Source organism: Thamnophis sirtalis, unplaced genomic scaffold, assembly GCF_051295495.1.
Source record: "Thamnophis sirtalis isolate CommonGarterSnake01/CBP01778 unplaced genomic scaffold, rThaSir2_p1.2 scaffold_3, whole genome shotgun sequence".
NCBI classification, from domain to species: Eukaryota; Metazoa; Chordata; class Lepidosauria; order Squamata; family Natricidae; genus Thamnophis; species Thamnophis sirtalis.
The window spans coordinates 93,938,436-93,952,289 of record NW_028261383.1 but is presented as its reverse complement, the minus strand read 5'-3'; the positions used below and the strand labels follow the sequence as shown (position 1 = coordinate 93,952,289).

The following is a 13,854-nucleotide window of genomic DNA, read 5'->3' as shown; positions in this document are numbered from 1 at the left end:
TTTGCTCTTTTAAACAAAAGTACAGGGTGTGCACAGATACAACAGAAAGGGAGAGAGACATAAAGAGAGGGGGACAACGGTCACAAAAACAGGCAGTTTTACATTTCAGCAGAGCAAGCATGCATATTTGACTGCAAGAGAACTAACTCTGTTTTGTCATTTTTGTTCAAGCTCTGTCCAGCTGAGCAAACCAAAAAATAGCGGCAGGGCATCGGGTTTGGTTTGTTTGTTTTCTTTATTCTTGGCACTGGCTACATTTGCGATCTAATGAGGAACCCGCACCTTACATAGCAATTAATATTTTTTCAATTGCTGATAGAGAAAGATTATAGGCTTCGTCTCTCCACTATCTACCTGCCCCAAATCCAGCCCTGCTGGCTCAATTGCTGAAATAACGCATGGTGCTTTTATCAGCAGCTGTCCCTTTCATCTTCCTGTACCAGCCAAGTTACATTCCACTCTTAGGGAGCAATACGTATCTTTTCCCAGTTCTGTTGAAAGATAACAGAATCTGCCTTCCTGCATGAGAGGCAGCTAGGGATTCAGCTGTCTATTTTTGCAGGAACGTGTTTTTGTCTAGAATTTACTTTTTCTTTGTCTCATGTGTAACAGATTGTTTTATTTCTAGCCTGGAACACAAGCTATATCTAGCTTGTAGCCTGATGTATAGGTTACTCTGCCTTGGTGTCATGAACCACAGCTTTTATCCTTGAATAAGTCTATGGTTTCTGTTCATTTTTGTCAATTCCGATTATTTTTTGCCTCTTGAGTAATTTGTAAGAGGCATGGGGATATTTCTTATTTTTTCCTTGTACATTTCCTTGTTGCGCTTTAGTAAAATTATTTTTAAAAAGGATAAAGTAGTGTAATGGCTATTTACTAAAAACAATCTGTTCCAGGTACATTAGGATTTATATTTCAAATATGAATTTGATACAAGCAGAATAAATAATCACAGCCCGCTGAATGCAATGGATTTGGCTGCACCTTCCCCAGAGTAGGATTTGATTGTAAATACAAAGAAACTGAACTTACTGCAACACTGGAAATCTTTTTGTGCTCATAAGCCTGCATGTAATATTTTTATGGTCATGTAATTTGTATTTTGAAAGTTTGATGAAATCATTGCTTACAATCTGTTTGGTTTAGTGCTTTATTTTTATCTTTGTTTTATTGTAAAGTGTCTAGAGTCAATTGGGAATTGGATAGTATAGAAATAGTGTAATAAATAGTGAAAGTGGCTATTTGGAGAAGAGATTTGGGGGATTTTCACATCTATATGTGTGTGTGTGTGTCACACACTGTCTATTTTCTAGTATGAACTATAGTTTTAATATTTTATTTGCCCTCAAATGGAAGTTAATATTTTTCATCATCTTGATTTGGTAGAATTTTCTTTCCATATTTAAAATGACCATTCAATATAAACAAAAGCATGTTAGAAGTTTAGCTGTATGATATTTGATACATTATTTTGATGCCTTTCAAGAAAGACGGCTCTTATCATTTATTTGGATATTGTCCAATAGTTACAAATTGAATTAGCATTGAGCTCCCTTTTCTTTAAAATAACTATAAATTGCCTGTCACTAAAGAATTAATATCTACAATTACAAAAATATTCTTAAGACTTGTTTTAAATATTTGGAGAAAAAACAATCTCTGCCTCCTGGCTTTTCTCTCATTTTTCAGTCAGAGTAAATATATTCAGTAAAAGGAATGAGAAGATAGAATATTTTATGGAATGAGGTAATTATTGATGGAAAACACATGACTGCTGAATATATTTTGCAAAAGTCTATTCCTTTAAAATAAAGTGAATCTTATAAATAAACAATTAAGCACTGTAGGCTATTTTGAAAACTGTAACGATTCTAAGAAAGTAGCTTGCAGTGTTAAGATGAATTACATAGATGTTCTTTTATGCCAGGCAATTAATTTTCCCAAGGAGCCACATAAGAAACTAGGACTGTTGTGGGGTCCAAACCAAAAGGACATAAGCACACACCCATATATGTAAATTGGGGGGGAAAAACAGCAGTTGCCTTCAAAATAAAAGCAATGCAGTTCTATTACATGCTTAAAGTACACTTATTTACATTTGATTTCTAATTTCTGATTGACCTTATGTGGACTGGACAGGGACAACCAAAGAGCAAGATATGGTCCCGGAATTGTAAAATGCCCAGGTCTGTTTTATGACATAGTACAGTGGTCTCCGACCTTTGTGGCTTGGCAGCCCAGCTCGGTGGGGGGAACAAGGGAACTGGGTGTGTTGAGTGGCAGGTCAGCGCATGCATACTCGCAGCCCTTGCTTGGGTTTTGGGCTAGCATGAGCTAAGGGCAGGTTGGCGAACCTATGACGTGTGTGCCACAGGTGGCACGTGGAGCCATTTCTGAGGGCACATGAGGCATTGCTCTGTCAGCTCCAGTGTGCTGGCCAGCTGATTTTTGGCTGGTTTTTGCCCTCCGGAGTTTTGGCACACAATGGCAAAAAGGTTAGCCATCACTGAGCTAAGGATTACACTCTCTTGGAACATGATCTGAAACAGCCAATACACAATCTTTCTCCTTTAAAAGAGTCTGGATTTTTTGGGCTTCCTTACTAAGGGAATATGAAAAAAAGTTGCCAGAGATGTATAGCCTCAGAGAATGTGCTTTTTAAAGTTAAGGAGACTTTTAAAGCTGCATAAGAAACTTGGTACAACTGTTGCTTTATATCTCTTATTTATATTTACTTAAATGAGTATATCCTGATGCAAAAGGACTTTTGATTTATTTATCTATTTGTATGTTTCTTTGTACACTGTATAGGCTGCCTAACTCCTAACAACTCTGACCAACTATTGTGAGATAGTACAAAATGATACTAATCAATTTTAAAGCATACATTTAATATACAATTAATGGATTATTTAAAAATCTTTCAAACTACTTAAGATTATGTTCAAATAATCAGATGTTTTAATGGGGGTTGCTTTGCATTTCCAGGTGCCAACGAATTGGCTGTTCAGAAAGCAAAGGCAGAAATCACTAGGCTTATCAAAGAAGAGCTCATCCGATTGGTAGGTAAAATATGATTTCATGATTTCTGTATGAAATGTTAAAAGGCATCCGTATGTACAAGCTCCCAGTGATTATATGCTCCAGTACTAATTTTGCAAGGCCTGCACTGGCTGCTGATCAGTTTCAGAATTCAATGTAAGATCATTATTTCGACCTATAAAGCCCTCTGTGGCTTGATACCTGGGTACCTACAGGATCACCTGTTCCAAAGAATCAGCTTGTAAGATTTTGTAAGGAACAGCTGCTGGAACAGCTGTTTTGGCATTTCCAGTGGTTGAGGGAGGTTGAAGTAAGAAGATTGCTGTTCTTTTGGGAATTCTCTTGATTTAACACATTGCACCATTTTTACTGAATTTTTGATGACAGGGTAACATAAATCTATCATAATATCTTAAATTTACTTATTCAATATTGCAAATTCTGAAGTCTTGAAGTAATGAATTTCTACTTTATAATTCATATTAGCCACTGTTAGCAGTAATATATCAAGAACATTTTATTACAGGATGCCTTTTTTAAAACAAACATATTTTTTCAGTAGTTAAAATCTGGGAAGTTTTTTTTTAGAATTATATTACATTTTTCTGTAAAAGTAGAGCAATTTTCTTTCTGTATATATTTATTTTTGCTTATTTTATGCATCATTGTATTTTCAATTCACATGTATAGTTTTATTTTGAAGGAGTCTTTATCTAATGTGATGATGTCAGAAGTGAAATAGCTTTAACACAGTTAAATGCTTATTGAACTTCATTTTATACTCCTTTCATAAGATTGCATTCAAAATTATCTGTTTGAACAGAATTGTCCTTCTGATGGTAGCAGAATTTTCTATATAAGAAGAAGAGGGCAATTTTTTCCTAGTTTTTGCTTGCTTCAACAGTATTCCCCACCCCCCAAACGCTAGTTCATATATAATGATTTAAATATGTTTCACCACTTAGTATGGATTTTAAAGACTATTGGGAAGAATTAATGAAAGCTGCATCCCCTGCTCTGCTTCATAATAATCCAATTTGTGGAGGTCTGTTCTGTGCAACTCTGAATTAAACGTGTTTCTGTTGCTTTATATAGTTAGGTTGACTTACTGTTCTATTAATCATTATCAATTGGATCTTTGATTAATAACATACTCATTTGTTCTCTTGCAGCAAAATTCATACCAACCAACCAACAAAGGAAGATACAAAGTTTTATAAATATTTGGAGCAACTTTCTCTCTACTAGTTTCTCATTTGTGAAACATTTTTGTTTACCTTTGTTGTTTACTGCTTATTTGTACATTGCTTTTTAAAAATATTGTAATTTGATTAAAGATCAAGATCACAATTATTTTGGTGAGGGATTGTTTTCTGCATATAGAACCACAGTTTCAAATGGGCATAATTATTTTTTTAATTTGTAATGTTTTTCAATTTACTACATAAAGTCAGTTAATAATATTCATGAAAAGTATATAGTACAATCTCAGTTCAAAATATTTCAGGCAGGAGTAGGATATTGCAGCTGTTTCTTGGTCATTTTTAGGAAAAGAAAAATGATTTAGAATTAAAATTAAAATTTCCTCTGTTGTGTGTTAGATTTTTGCCCCTCCTTTCCTCCACTTCCTGGTGATATTAAGAACTTTATGATCTTCTGAAATGTCATGTCAAAAAAGAGTTGAGTTGGCTGATGAATAACAGTATTACATTTTAGAAAACAACTAAGTAATACAAATGTGTATTTAATTAAGAAGAATATTGTACTTCTGTAATATGAAAACACTTTTATAGAGAAGTATGGATTTAATCTAGCTTAATCTAGCATAGATAGTGGAGTTTATTTTTCCAGACTTTTTCATGATTACATAAAAATAATTACTCAAGCACCTTTAGCATGTTTTTTATTTTTTTGGAAGACAGCAATCTGTTTGAGCATCACATTTGATTTCAGACTGCTAAACTGTCAAAATAGCTTTTTCAAATTCCTGTAGTTTTAATTTTAGTATTATTGTATAATTGGAGTTATCGGTAGGTATGTAGTAGTCCAGTTTGGAAATTCCCTATGAAAAAGCATGCTCCCTTGTACAAGAAAAATTTTTCAAAAACAATTTAGAGCAGTTCTAAATTTAAAAGCGTGCAGAATATGCCCATAAATTGGAAGAATTGCGGGGGGGGGGGAGCCAGAATCTATGGCAATGGGGAGGGAATTATTGATAAAGGAACTTCCAATTCACAAACCTGCTTGTCTCACTATCCAGGAGAAAAAAAAATAGAAGGACTAATATTAGGTTTCATTTGCTCACTGGCTTTTAAAATTTACCTTTAGATTTTAATGGAAAGAAGAAAATATATGTCAATTCTAGGACTGTTCTAATTTTGTACCTCATTCCTATTACCTATAAGGCATTGGCAATGTGACAGCTTTGTCAGTGAAGTTTTCTGTTGCCAATTCAGGTAGATGGCCCTGGGACATCCTCTCTAAAATGTCAAACACTCATATTTTTCAAAACATTAAGTTGAACAGATTGAGAATTGTTAATTGTTTCATTTTTAGACAGTGACACCTTTCTTTGTGGTATATTGTGGCTCTTTTATATTTTTGTTTTAAAGCTGACATTTAATTTTGAAGTACTGGAAAGAGAAAAGTAAGAATATGGTTTTGATTTGAAATACTCTTGTGTTGGGAAATTTCTTAGAAAAACTCTGATGGCACTTCCATTGGGCAAAAATTAATTCTTACTATATTTAAAAGTGTGTTGCAGTGGTTTAGTTGTTGGCTAGGACCAGGGAGAAACAGATCAAATCCACTCTCAGCTGTAGATTCTCTCTCCCCTTCTTATCTCTCACAGCTCAATTTTCTTCACAGGGTTATTGTTAGGGGGGAAAGTTGGAATGGGACTATTAGGTGTCTGCCTTGAGTTTCTGGAGAAGAATATGAAGCTAATCAGAAAAATACACTTTCAGTTTTAGAAGGAATGCAAGTCTTTGTAAAAAAATGTGTTTCACTATATACATGTTTTCTAACTGCATTAAATAAATAGAATTGTTTAATTCTTTTCTGTACATATTGAATAAGAAAAAAATATATCCTGCTTTCATGGTCACGGACTATTATTTATACATAACCATTTCATTAAAGAAGTCTGTTGGTTTTAAAAACCTCCAGTGATAAATGTGTAAGTACTGTGGTTTCAGATCTGTCCAGTTCTGCTAATGGGAAGCTCTGATTCAGCAGAGATTCTAGTGAGATACAAGGAAGCATTTTTGCTAATTCTCCTTTGGTGCTTCAACCCGTCAAACCTCTTTCTCTCCAAATGTACTCCAAAGAATTGGAGAAAATTTTGGAACAAATGGAAAGTTAAATGGGAGAAGAAATTTGCAGAAAACACCTATTTTTCTGTTCACGGAAGCGTCCATTGAATTAAAAATTTGGGAGAAGTGTTTGTATAGCAGAAATAAATTTACTGTAGCCATTCTACTGATATACTGCTAAATCAACACAGACTCAGTGGTTTACAGAACAATCAGCTTAATTGGATACAATCTGCAATCTAGAAACCTTAACACTATTTAAACTGTATTTTCTTTTGTCATCTGCAAATGAGTGTTTGAATGCAAGACTATGTTAGACCTTGTTGACTCAATTGATTTAGTCTCTTTGAATACTTTTTAAGTAGAAAAGTGGAATAAAAATATTTTAAATAAACATCAAAATGTCTGCTTACAGGAATTATTTGCATATTTATGAGAGGTAGTAGCCACATCCAGTACGGAAATTTTATGTGCATAAGTAAGGACAAGGCTTCCACTGAAAGCTACTGGGTAAGGGCAAGGTGTGCAGTTTTTTACATAAATTAAATCCGATTTTGGAATCTTCTTTACAATGGCACTTACTAATCCCATGTAATATATATCCTTTTGCCCCAGTCTCTTTCCCTGCTGTGTTTTGCCTAAGATTGTAACTCGTCAGACAAGACCTTTGTAAAGTGATTAGACTTAGAAGCTTCTGTAGATATATTCTCATGTTATCCTGCTTCCCCTTACAGGAATCATTTGACTTTTTAAACATTGTAAGAGAAGTGATGCCTGTGTGTGCATGCACATTTGTGATTTGTATAATCTGTTTCTGCCCCACCTTTTAAGACAAGTTTGCTTGCTTACTTTTCCCAGTCACATGAGTGAAAAGGAATGTGCTGCTCTTGTGATTATTTTTCTTGACCAAGATCACTTCCAAATATGGTATCTGCTTAAACAACTTTGTGTTCTTAAAGGGTAGGTTTTTGTAGAAAAATTCTAACTGCTGGTTCACCCTAGTTTAGGACAGGAAGAATGCCTTTCTGTTCAGCACAGTTAACTGAAAAAACATATTTTAATGATAGTTGGAAAAATATTATGGGACATTTGATACAATATTACACATTTCAGATTGCTTTTGGATAAATGGTAATTATGGAGATAGTAACTCTGGATCGGTATTTTTGTCCCTTAGTTTGATAGATTGAAATGAAATGCAAAAATATCTGGATATTCCCTATAAAATACAGCTAATAGTGTAGTCATGTATGAACCTTTATATATTGGATTTCACATTTAATGAATAAATATTCTGTACATTTGGGCATCTGCACTGTCTTATTTTCAGAAACAACTGAAAATAAAATTTCATGTGGAAAGCCTAACTTGTCTATGAAACTTAGTAGATATAGCTAATTATCTCAAGGTAATCCTGAGTAAAAAAAAGAAAAGCAGACTGTAGAACAGTTTCCTGAAGAAAATGCATTTTGATAATATCACAAAATCCTGGAGAAACTGGTGGATAAAAGAATCAATACTCGTTTCATTGTAGATAACCAGTATTACTGTAGCTAAACAACTGTTCAAAATTAAAATTGAGATGTGGTAAATTGATGGTCAGTTCAACATCTGGTTGTAAGGAGAAGTCCCCCCAACCCCAGGCCCAGAAATTTGCAGGATGACGAAAATATCACTTTTTTTAACATTAAAAGAAGCTGCTTTTCAGTAACTGGTATTGATTTTTTATTGATGCTTGAAGCAGTGAAAAGTACATTTTATTTAAGAAAAAGAAAAAATCTGTGATTATAATATGCAAGATGGTCCAAGTCTTACAAGAAAGGAAAAACTCTTTAAAAAGCTTTCAGCTTACAGATTTATATTTACTGTACGGGAGGGAAAGCACCTTTCTAAGAAACACAGTTGTCTATCTCCACATTCAACTGAAGTATGATTTGAATACTTGCTGTTTTGCTGCAGCCTTCAATGGACGCCAGAGATAAGAGATTAAAATCAGTGAGGCAGAAAGAAATCTCATACATAATTAACAAAATCATTATGGAGTACAAAAGTAGGTTTCGCTGAAACCATTTTATATTTCTTCTATTATTTAGTGGACCAATATAGGTAAGGCAACCATGGCATTGCTATTCCAAATCTTATTTTTTTAAATCAAGTATTTGGTTTAGATTACGGCATTACAAAGAGCAATTATACACACACACACATACATTTAATATGGTCAAAACCACTGCTGGAATAATTCCTCTTCTCAGTAAAACTGGTACATTTATGAGCTACAAGGAGTTTTGGAAAAGAATCCAGTTTGAAGAAAAGCCTAATGGTTTTAATAGGTTCCAAGAATGATCTTTCTAAATGAAGATTGGAAACTAGTACTGATTGACTGTAGATATAGCAAAAGAGGCATCTACTGAGGTTTTATTTTCAGAGTCAAAATTTTTGATTGGAGCAGTAGGCATAATTCATCTGTTCTTCCTTGAAATTTCTTAAGTAACAAAAAGGAAGATGGAAATGGTTCTGGTTCCCTTTTTGTGTGTTCTCCAGTTTTCCCAAGAATGGATTTTCTGGACTAGTAATATGTTTGCTTCAGTACAGAAATCTCACATGAAATGAGAAGAAAAACCTCATCTCTCCATCTCTTCTTGGATAGTTCCTACTTTTTCTATCGCCATCCATAGCTGAAGTCTTGCAGACTCAAGAGGAGAGCCGGATCTGATCTCTTTCCCTCACTTGCCAGCCTTTTTGCTTATCTCAGAAACCAACTTCTTTGAGCATTCTGAAGACAATCAGACCCCCAATTAGACTTGAGCCTGTTCTGTGTGACCTTTGTAGAGATGGTAGCCTATCAGTATCTTCCACTGAACTGGCTTGCAATATAGCCCTAAAGAAGCTGCTTAGTCATATACAAGCTTATCCAGTATGCTGCCTTCTGATACTTTGAAAGCACAGCTTTTCTCAGTCCTTGAAGCAGTTTTACTAAGTTCAGCTTCATCTCATGAACTAGATCCAGAATCAGATGACGTAGCTTACGAACTATGCTGATTCAAGATGAAGTGTTGCGAAATTTGGATATTCTACATCCTTTCTCGTCTGTATGAAAGTATTTCTGCATTGGCCTGATAATACCATGTACTTATGAGTTGGTAATCACTTCCCTCTACAATGCTCCATAGTTATATGGAAATGAATTCTACTGATGTAAATGCAATTTGGTGTGAAAACAGGTATCTATTTATTCAATTCTGTGTTGACTCCTGGCAACTGTCTGGACTAGAACTGCAGTTTTAATGGTAAGATTTTCAGAAACAGTTTGTCTTTGCCTTCTTTCTAGAGTGGAAAGAAAGAATGACTGGCCCAAGGTCACACACATTCAACTGGGTTCATGTGTAGGGCAGGACTAGAATTCACAGTCTCCTTGTTTCTAGCCTGATGCCATAACCACTACACCAAACTAGCTCTGGCAAACAGGCATATTGTACAGGATTCTATATTTGTATAAAATAAGGAGGAGTCTGGTAGCCCTTTAATATTTTATTAAAAGTCATAAGCTTTTGTGAGCTCATTTCATCATATGCAGGGGGCAAAATTGATCAATTTACTCACCCCATATATCTGGTGAAGTGAGCCACAGCTCATGAAAGCTTATGCCCTTTATTAAGATATGTTGGTCTGAAAAGGAGTACCAGATTCCTTCTGATTTTTGGCTATCATAAACTAACATAGCTGTCTATATAAATCTGACCAAATTCTTTGGAACAATCATTTATATACATGCACATTTCTATCTAGGTCATTAAATTAGGAACAGAGATTTGTAAAGGTAAATATTTGTTTAAAGAAACATAAATATTAAAGACTTCTTTAAAGAAACATAAATATTGAACTGCAGCTGCCACCAGGAATGTGCATAAAGAAATTAACATTTATATAATCCTTAAAGAAGATTTTGATACTAGGTTGAAGAGTTTAGCATTACTGATTTTGTGCTTCAGTCAATTATCCTAAATAGCTGAGCAAGACTGGGAGTCCATTTTGTAACAAGCTTCTCTTTAAAAAATAGCACAGGAACTGCATTCTGGCTCCATTCAGCTACAAGCATTATCATGAAAAGTGCAGTAGATTAATATTTAATTGTTTGTTTGCTGCTGCAGAGACTCCACTGTCTCATGCTGTATGTATCCAGCTACTTAAATGTAATGTGTGCCAGCAGGGAACAGATGACGTCTTCTCTATTCAAAAGCACAAGATAGTTAAAAAAACATAACCTCAACAACCTACAATGACTTGCTTTAAAATAATCTTAATGCTTATTTATATTGTATTGTAGAAGACGAGAAAAGCAGTTTCTTTTGAACAGATTTCTTTAAAACAAATGTTTCAACCTTGGTTTTCCATTGAGTTTAACCCTTCATATGGCTACATCCATGAGACGAGTTTTAAATTTGTTTATAGCTGATGCTGTTAAAAATCAACATTTTGGTATATGCCTAGAATCTGCAGCTGAGTATAACAAAAATGTACAGTGGGCAAACTAAAAATTTTAGAGGCATTTTTAATATTAATTGCAACACCAGATTTTTAGTCAGAACTAATATTAGAACTGGCTGAAAAAAAAGGGTTCCACCACAAAACCGCACTCGACTAAACCGCGCCCGACTAAACCCCGTCGCTGATGTCATCAACAGGGCGACAACAGCGCGGAGACAGAAGCATGCTGTAAACCCTAAACCTAAAATTAACCCCTAAACCTAAACCTAACCCCCCTAAACCTAATCCTAAAGCTAACCCTAAAGCTAACCCTAAACCTAACCCTAAACCTAACCCTTAACCTAATCCTAACCCTTAACCTAACCCTAAACCTAACCCTTAACCTAACCCTAACCCTTAACCTAACCCTAAAGCTAACCCTAAAGCTAACCCTAAACCTAACCCTAAACCTAACCCTTACCTTAAGTTGAATCGGCTTGCTTTCAAAGCGCTATTTAAAGCGCCCTTCTTTCTCCGCGCTGGCTGTTGTCGCCCTGTTGATGACGTCAGCGACGCGGTTTAATCGGGCGCGGTTTAGTTGAGCGTGGTTTTGACGGGTCACGGAAAAAAAGGATTGCCACAAAGGATTTTTATTTTTAGTTCAACAGGAAAACCTAAATTAAATAGTCTCCCACAGTACAGGGGATATGCATATGCTGACCAAGCCAAGAGACAAAGGGTGCATCTACCTGGATGTACTATTATTAGTTTTCTATAGAGAACTTGGCAGATTGACATCAAGCAGGGCTATCCATCTAAAATCCATCCAAGTGCTGGAGGAGAATTAGTTCATTAACCTGAAGTTCATCAGGCGGCAAGACTGAATCTTTTTCATATATTGTTACAAGTCTCTAAAGCAATCCTTCTCAACCTCTGCAGCTTTAAGATGCGAGGCTTTCAACTCTCTGAATTGCCCAGATGTCATAGTGGCTGGAGAATTCTGGGAATTGAAGCCCATACATCTTAAAAGTTGCTGAGTTTCAGAAATTGCGCTACTGGGTGAAAAATGAAAAGTATCTTAGTGTGATACCTAGCAATATTTTTCAAACCAGAGACTCTAGACTTGGTTTTATTACTGGGTTGTTTTTTCCCCAAGATTTACCCAGAATGAATGATACAATCTAGCAAATCTATCAAATGAGGATGGTGAAATCCCATATTTCCTGGCTAAGCTTTGCCTGCCTCTATCCTTGCCCAAACACCCAGACCAGCCACAAAAACAGCACTTACTTTCTCAGAATAGGCCTCAAGGCATCAACTCTGAACCCCGTGTTGCCAGAAGTCTCTTTGGGATGAATCCAGCTGAACCACTCAACCCCTGACCCCAGGCCCCTCAGACCCCTGGTATGATTGCATGGCCCAGCCTGCGCATCTTCCAGGGTATCCTGGCCTGGCTGGATAGCATTGAACCAAAAAAATTATCCATCAGTGTGGCCTAAGAAAACAACCTGAGGCTGCATGAAATCAGTTCAGAACAGGAGTGTCAAACTCATGACACATTGTTGTCATGTGACATATCACAACTTTTTCTCCTTGACTAAGGAGATGGGGATGGGCGTGGCCAGTAGTTGATGCATCTGTTTGACACCCAAGAAATAGGATACTTGAGGAAACTGACATGGTTCAAAGCTGATGGGCACAAGTTGCGATCCTGATATTAGTTATAATATGTAATATGATAGATTAGTTCTAATATGTAACACCAATAATCAGAAATAGTATATGCACATATAAATATTGATGACTTTTTTGAAGGGTGGAATCAAACTTTATTTTTCCTTTTCAAAATTATAAACTGCTCATCTAAAAGAGGCAACACTGCCCTGAATGATATATATAGAATCTGAGAGACCTGTTCTCAAATCTCCTCCAGAAAAGAAAAAAATTCTACAATTAAGGAAGCATTATTTTTTTTGGTATATTTATTGAACTTTTGGATTAAGCTTATCAATTGTACAGAAATGCCCTTGCCAGCCCATGAGAATTGTATACTTGTTCATTGAAATGATGTGGGATATGATAACCTACAAAAATCCTATTATTTATGAAGGACTTTCAGAAACATGGCGGATTAACTTCAGTTGGTTGATACTTGTACACATTGATATTGCTTCCAAACTCACAACAGCTGAGTCTGAAGGTGGCAGCTTTATCATGTATAAGGATTTCAGTAAAAGAAGGAAAGCCTGACCAAGCAAGATACTCCAGTGGGGTGACAGCTCATGAGGTTCAAGCACTCTTTGATAGAAACAAATTTTCTAGCTTTTAATTGAAGCCTAATTCTGACAGGACTAGCAGTAATTTTTACTGCCTCTCAAATGGATGGAAATACACGTTGTTGGGTATTTATGGTAAAATCTGCAGCTAAATCTCCCCCCCCCTTTTTTTTGCAATTCTACCCAAGCCTTGAAATTGTTGTCTGAGAGGAGAATATTCTCGCTTCCTTTAGTCTCTATGCTATGGAGTCTCTCTCCAAAAGAGATCCACTTAAAGCCTACTTTGCTGGCAGCAGGTCTTTTATTTTTTTTATTAGACCAGTGTGCCTTTTCATATATTTCCACTCTGTTTTGCTATTAAGCAGTTTAATTTCTGTGTTTTTAATTATCTTTTCATCTGATACCTTGTTTTGCAGCCTTTGTTATGGCTTACTCAGATTTGATTTAGTGTTTTTATTATCCATCACCCAGGGAGATTTTAGCCACAGGGCAGCTCATAAATCCTAAGACATAAACGAAAAATGCATCAGGATGTGGTGATATTTAAGCGCTGATTTATGCATATATGCGGTTTCCTTTAGCAAACACACACAAGAAAATAATTATATTGAAGCACATAGGCTTACAAGTCAATTCGCTTTATGGTATCGGGTAGTAATTGGGGCTGCAGACCTGCACCCCAACTCTTATCAGTGCTAAGCTAGTCCTTATCAAATTCTGCAGCGCTGAGTGACCCCCGCGTTTCTAGGGTC

At 35.6% G+C, this 13,854-nt stretch overlaps 1 protein-coding gene across 3 annotated transcripts in view; it reads left to right on the top strand.

Annotated features, from left to right (window-relative positions):
• The window catches only part of DDX46 (DEAD-box helicase 46), a 39,873-nt gene extending 35,475 nt beyond the window's left edge, over positions 1-4,398 (top strand). For all 3 annotated transcript variants that reach the window (XM_087709526.1, XM_087709525.1, XM_087709524.1), the window contains exons 23-24: positions 2,992-3,065; positions 4,218-4,398. In XM_087709526.1, the coding sequence (XP_087565652.1) occupies positions 2,992-3,065; positions 4,218-4,265 (122 nt within the window). In that variant the 3' untranslated portion in view covers positions 4,266-4,398. The remainder of the gene's footprint in view (positions 1-2,991; positions 3,066-4,217) is intronic.
• The last annotated feature ends 9,456 nt before the right edge of the window (positions 4,399-13,854 follow it).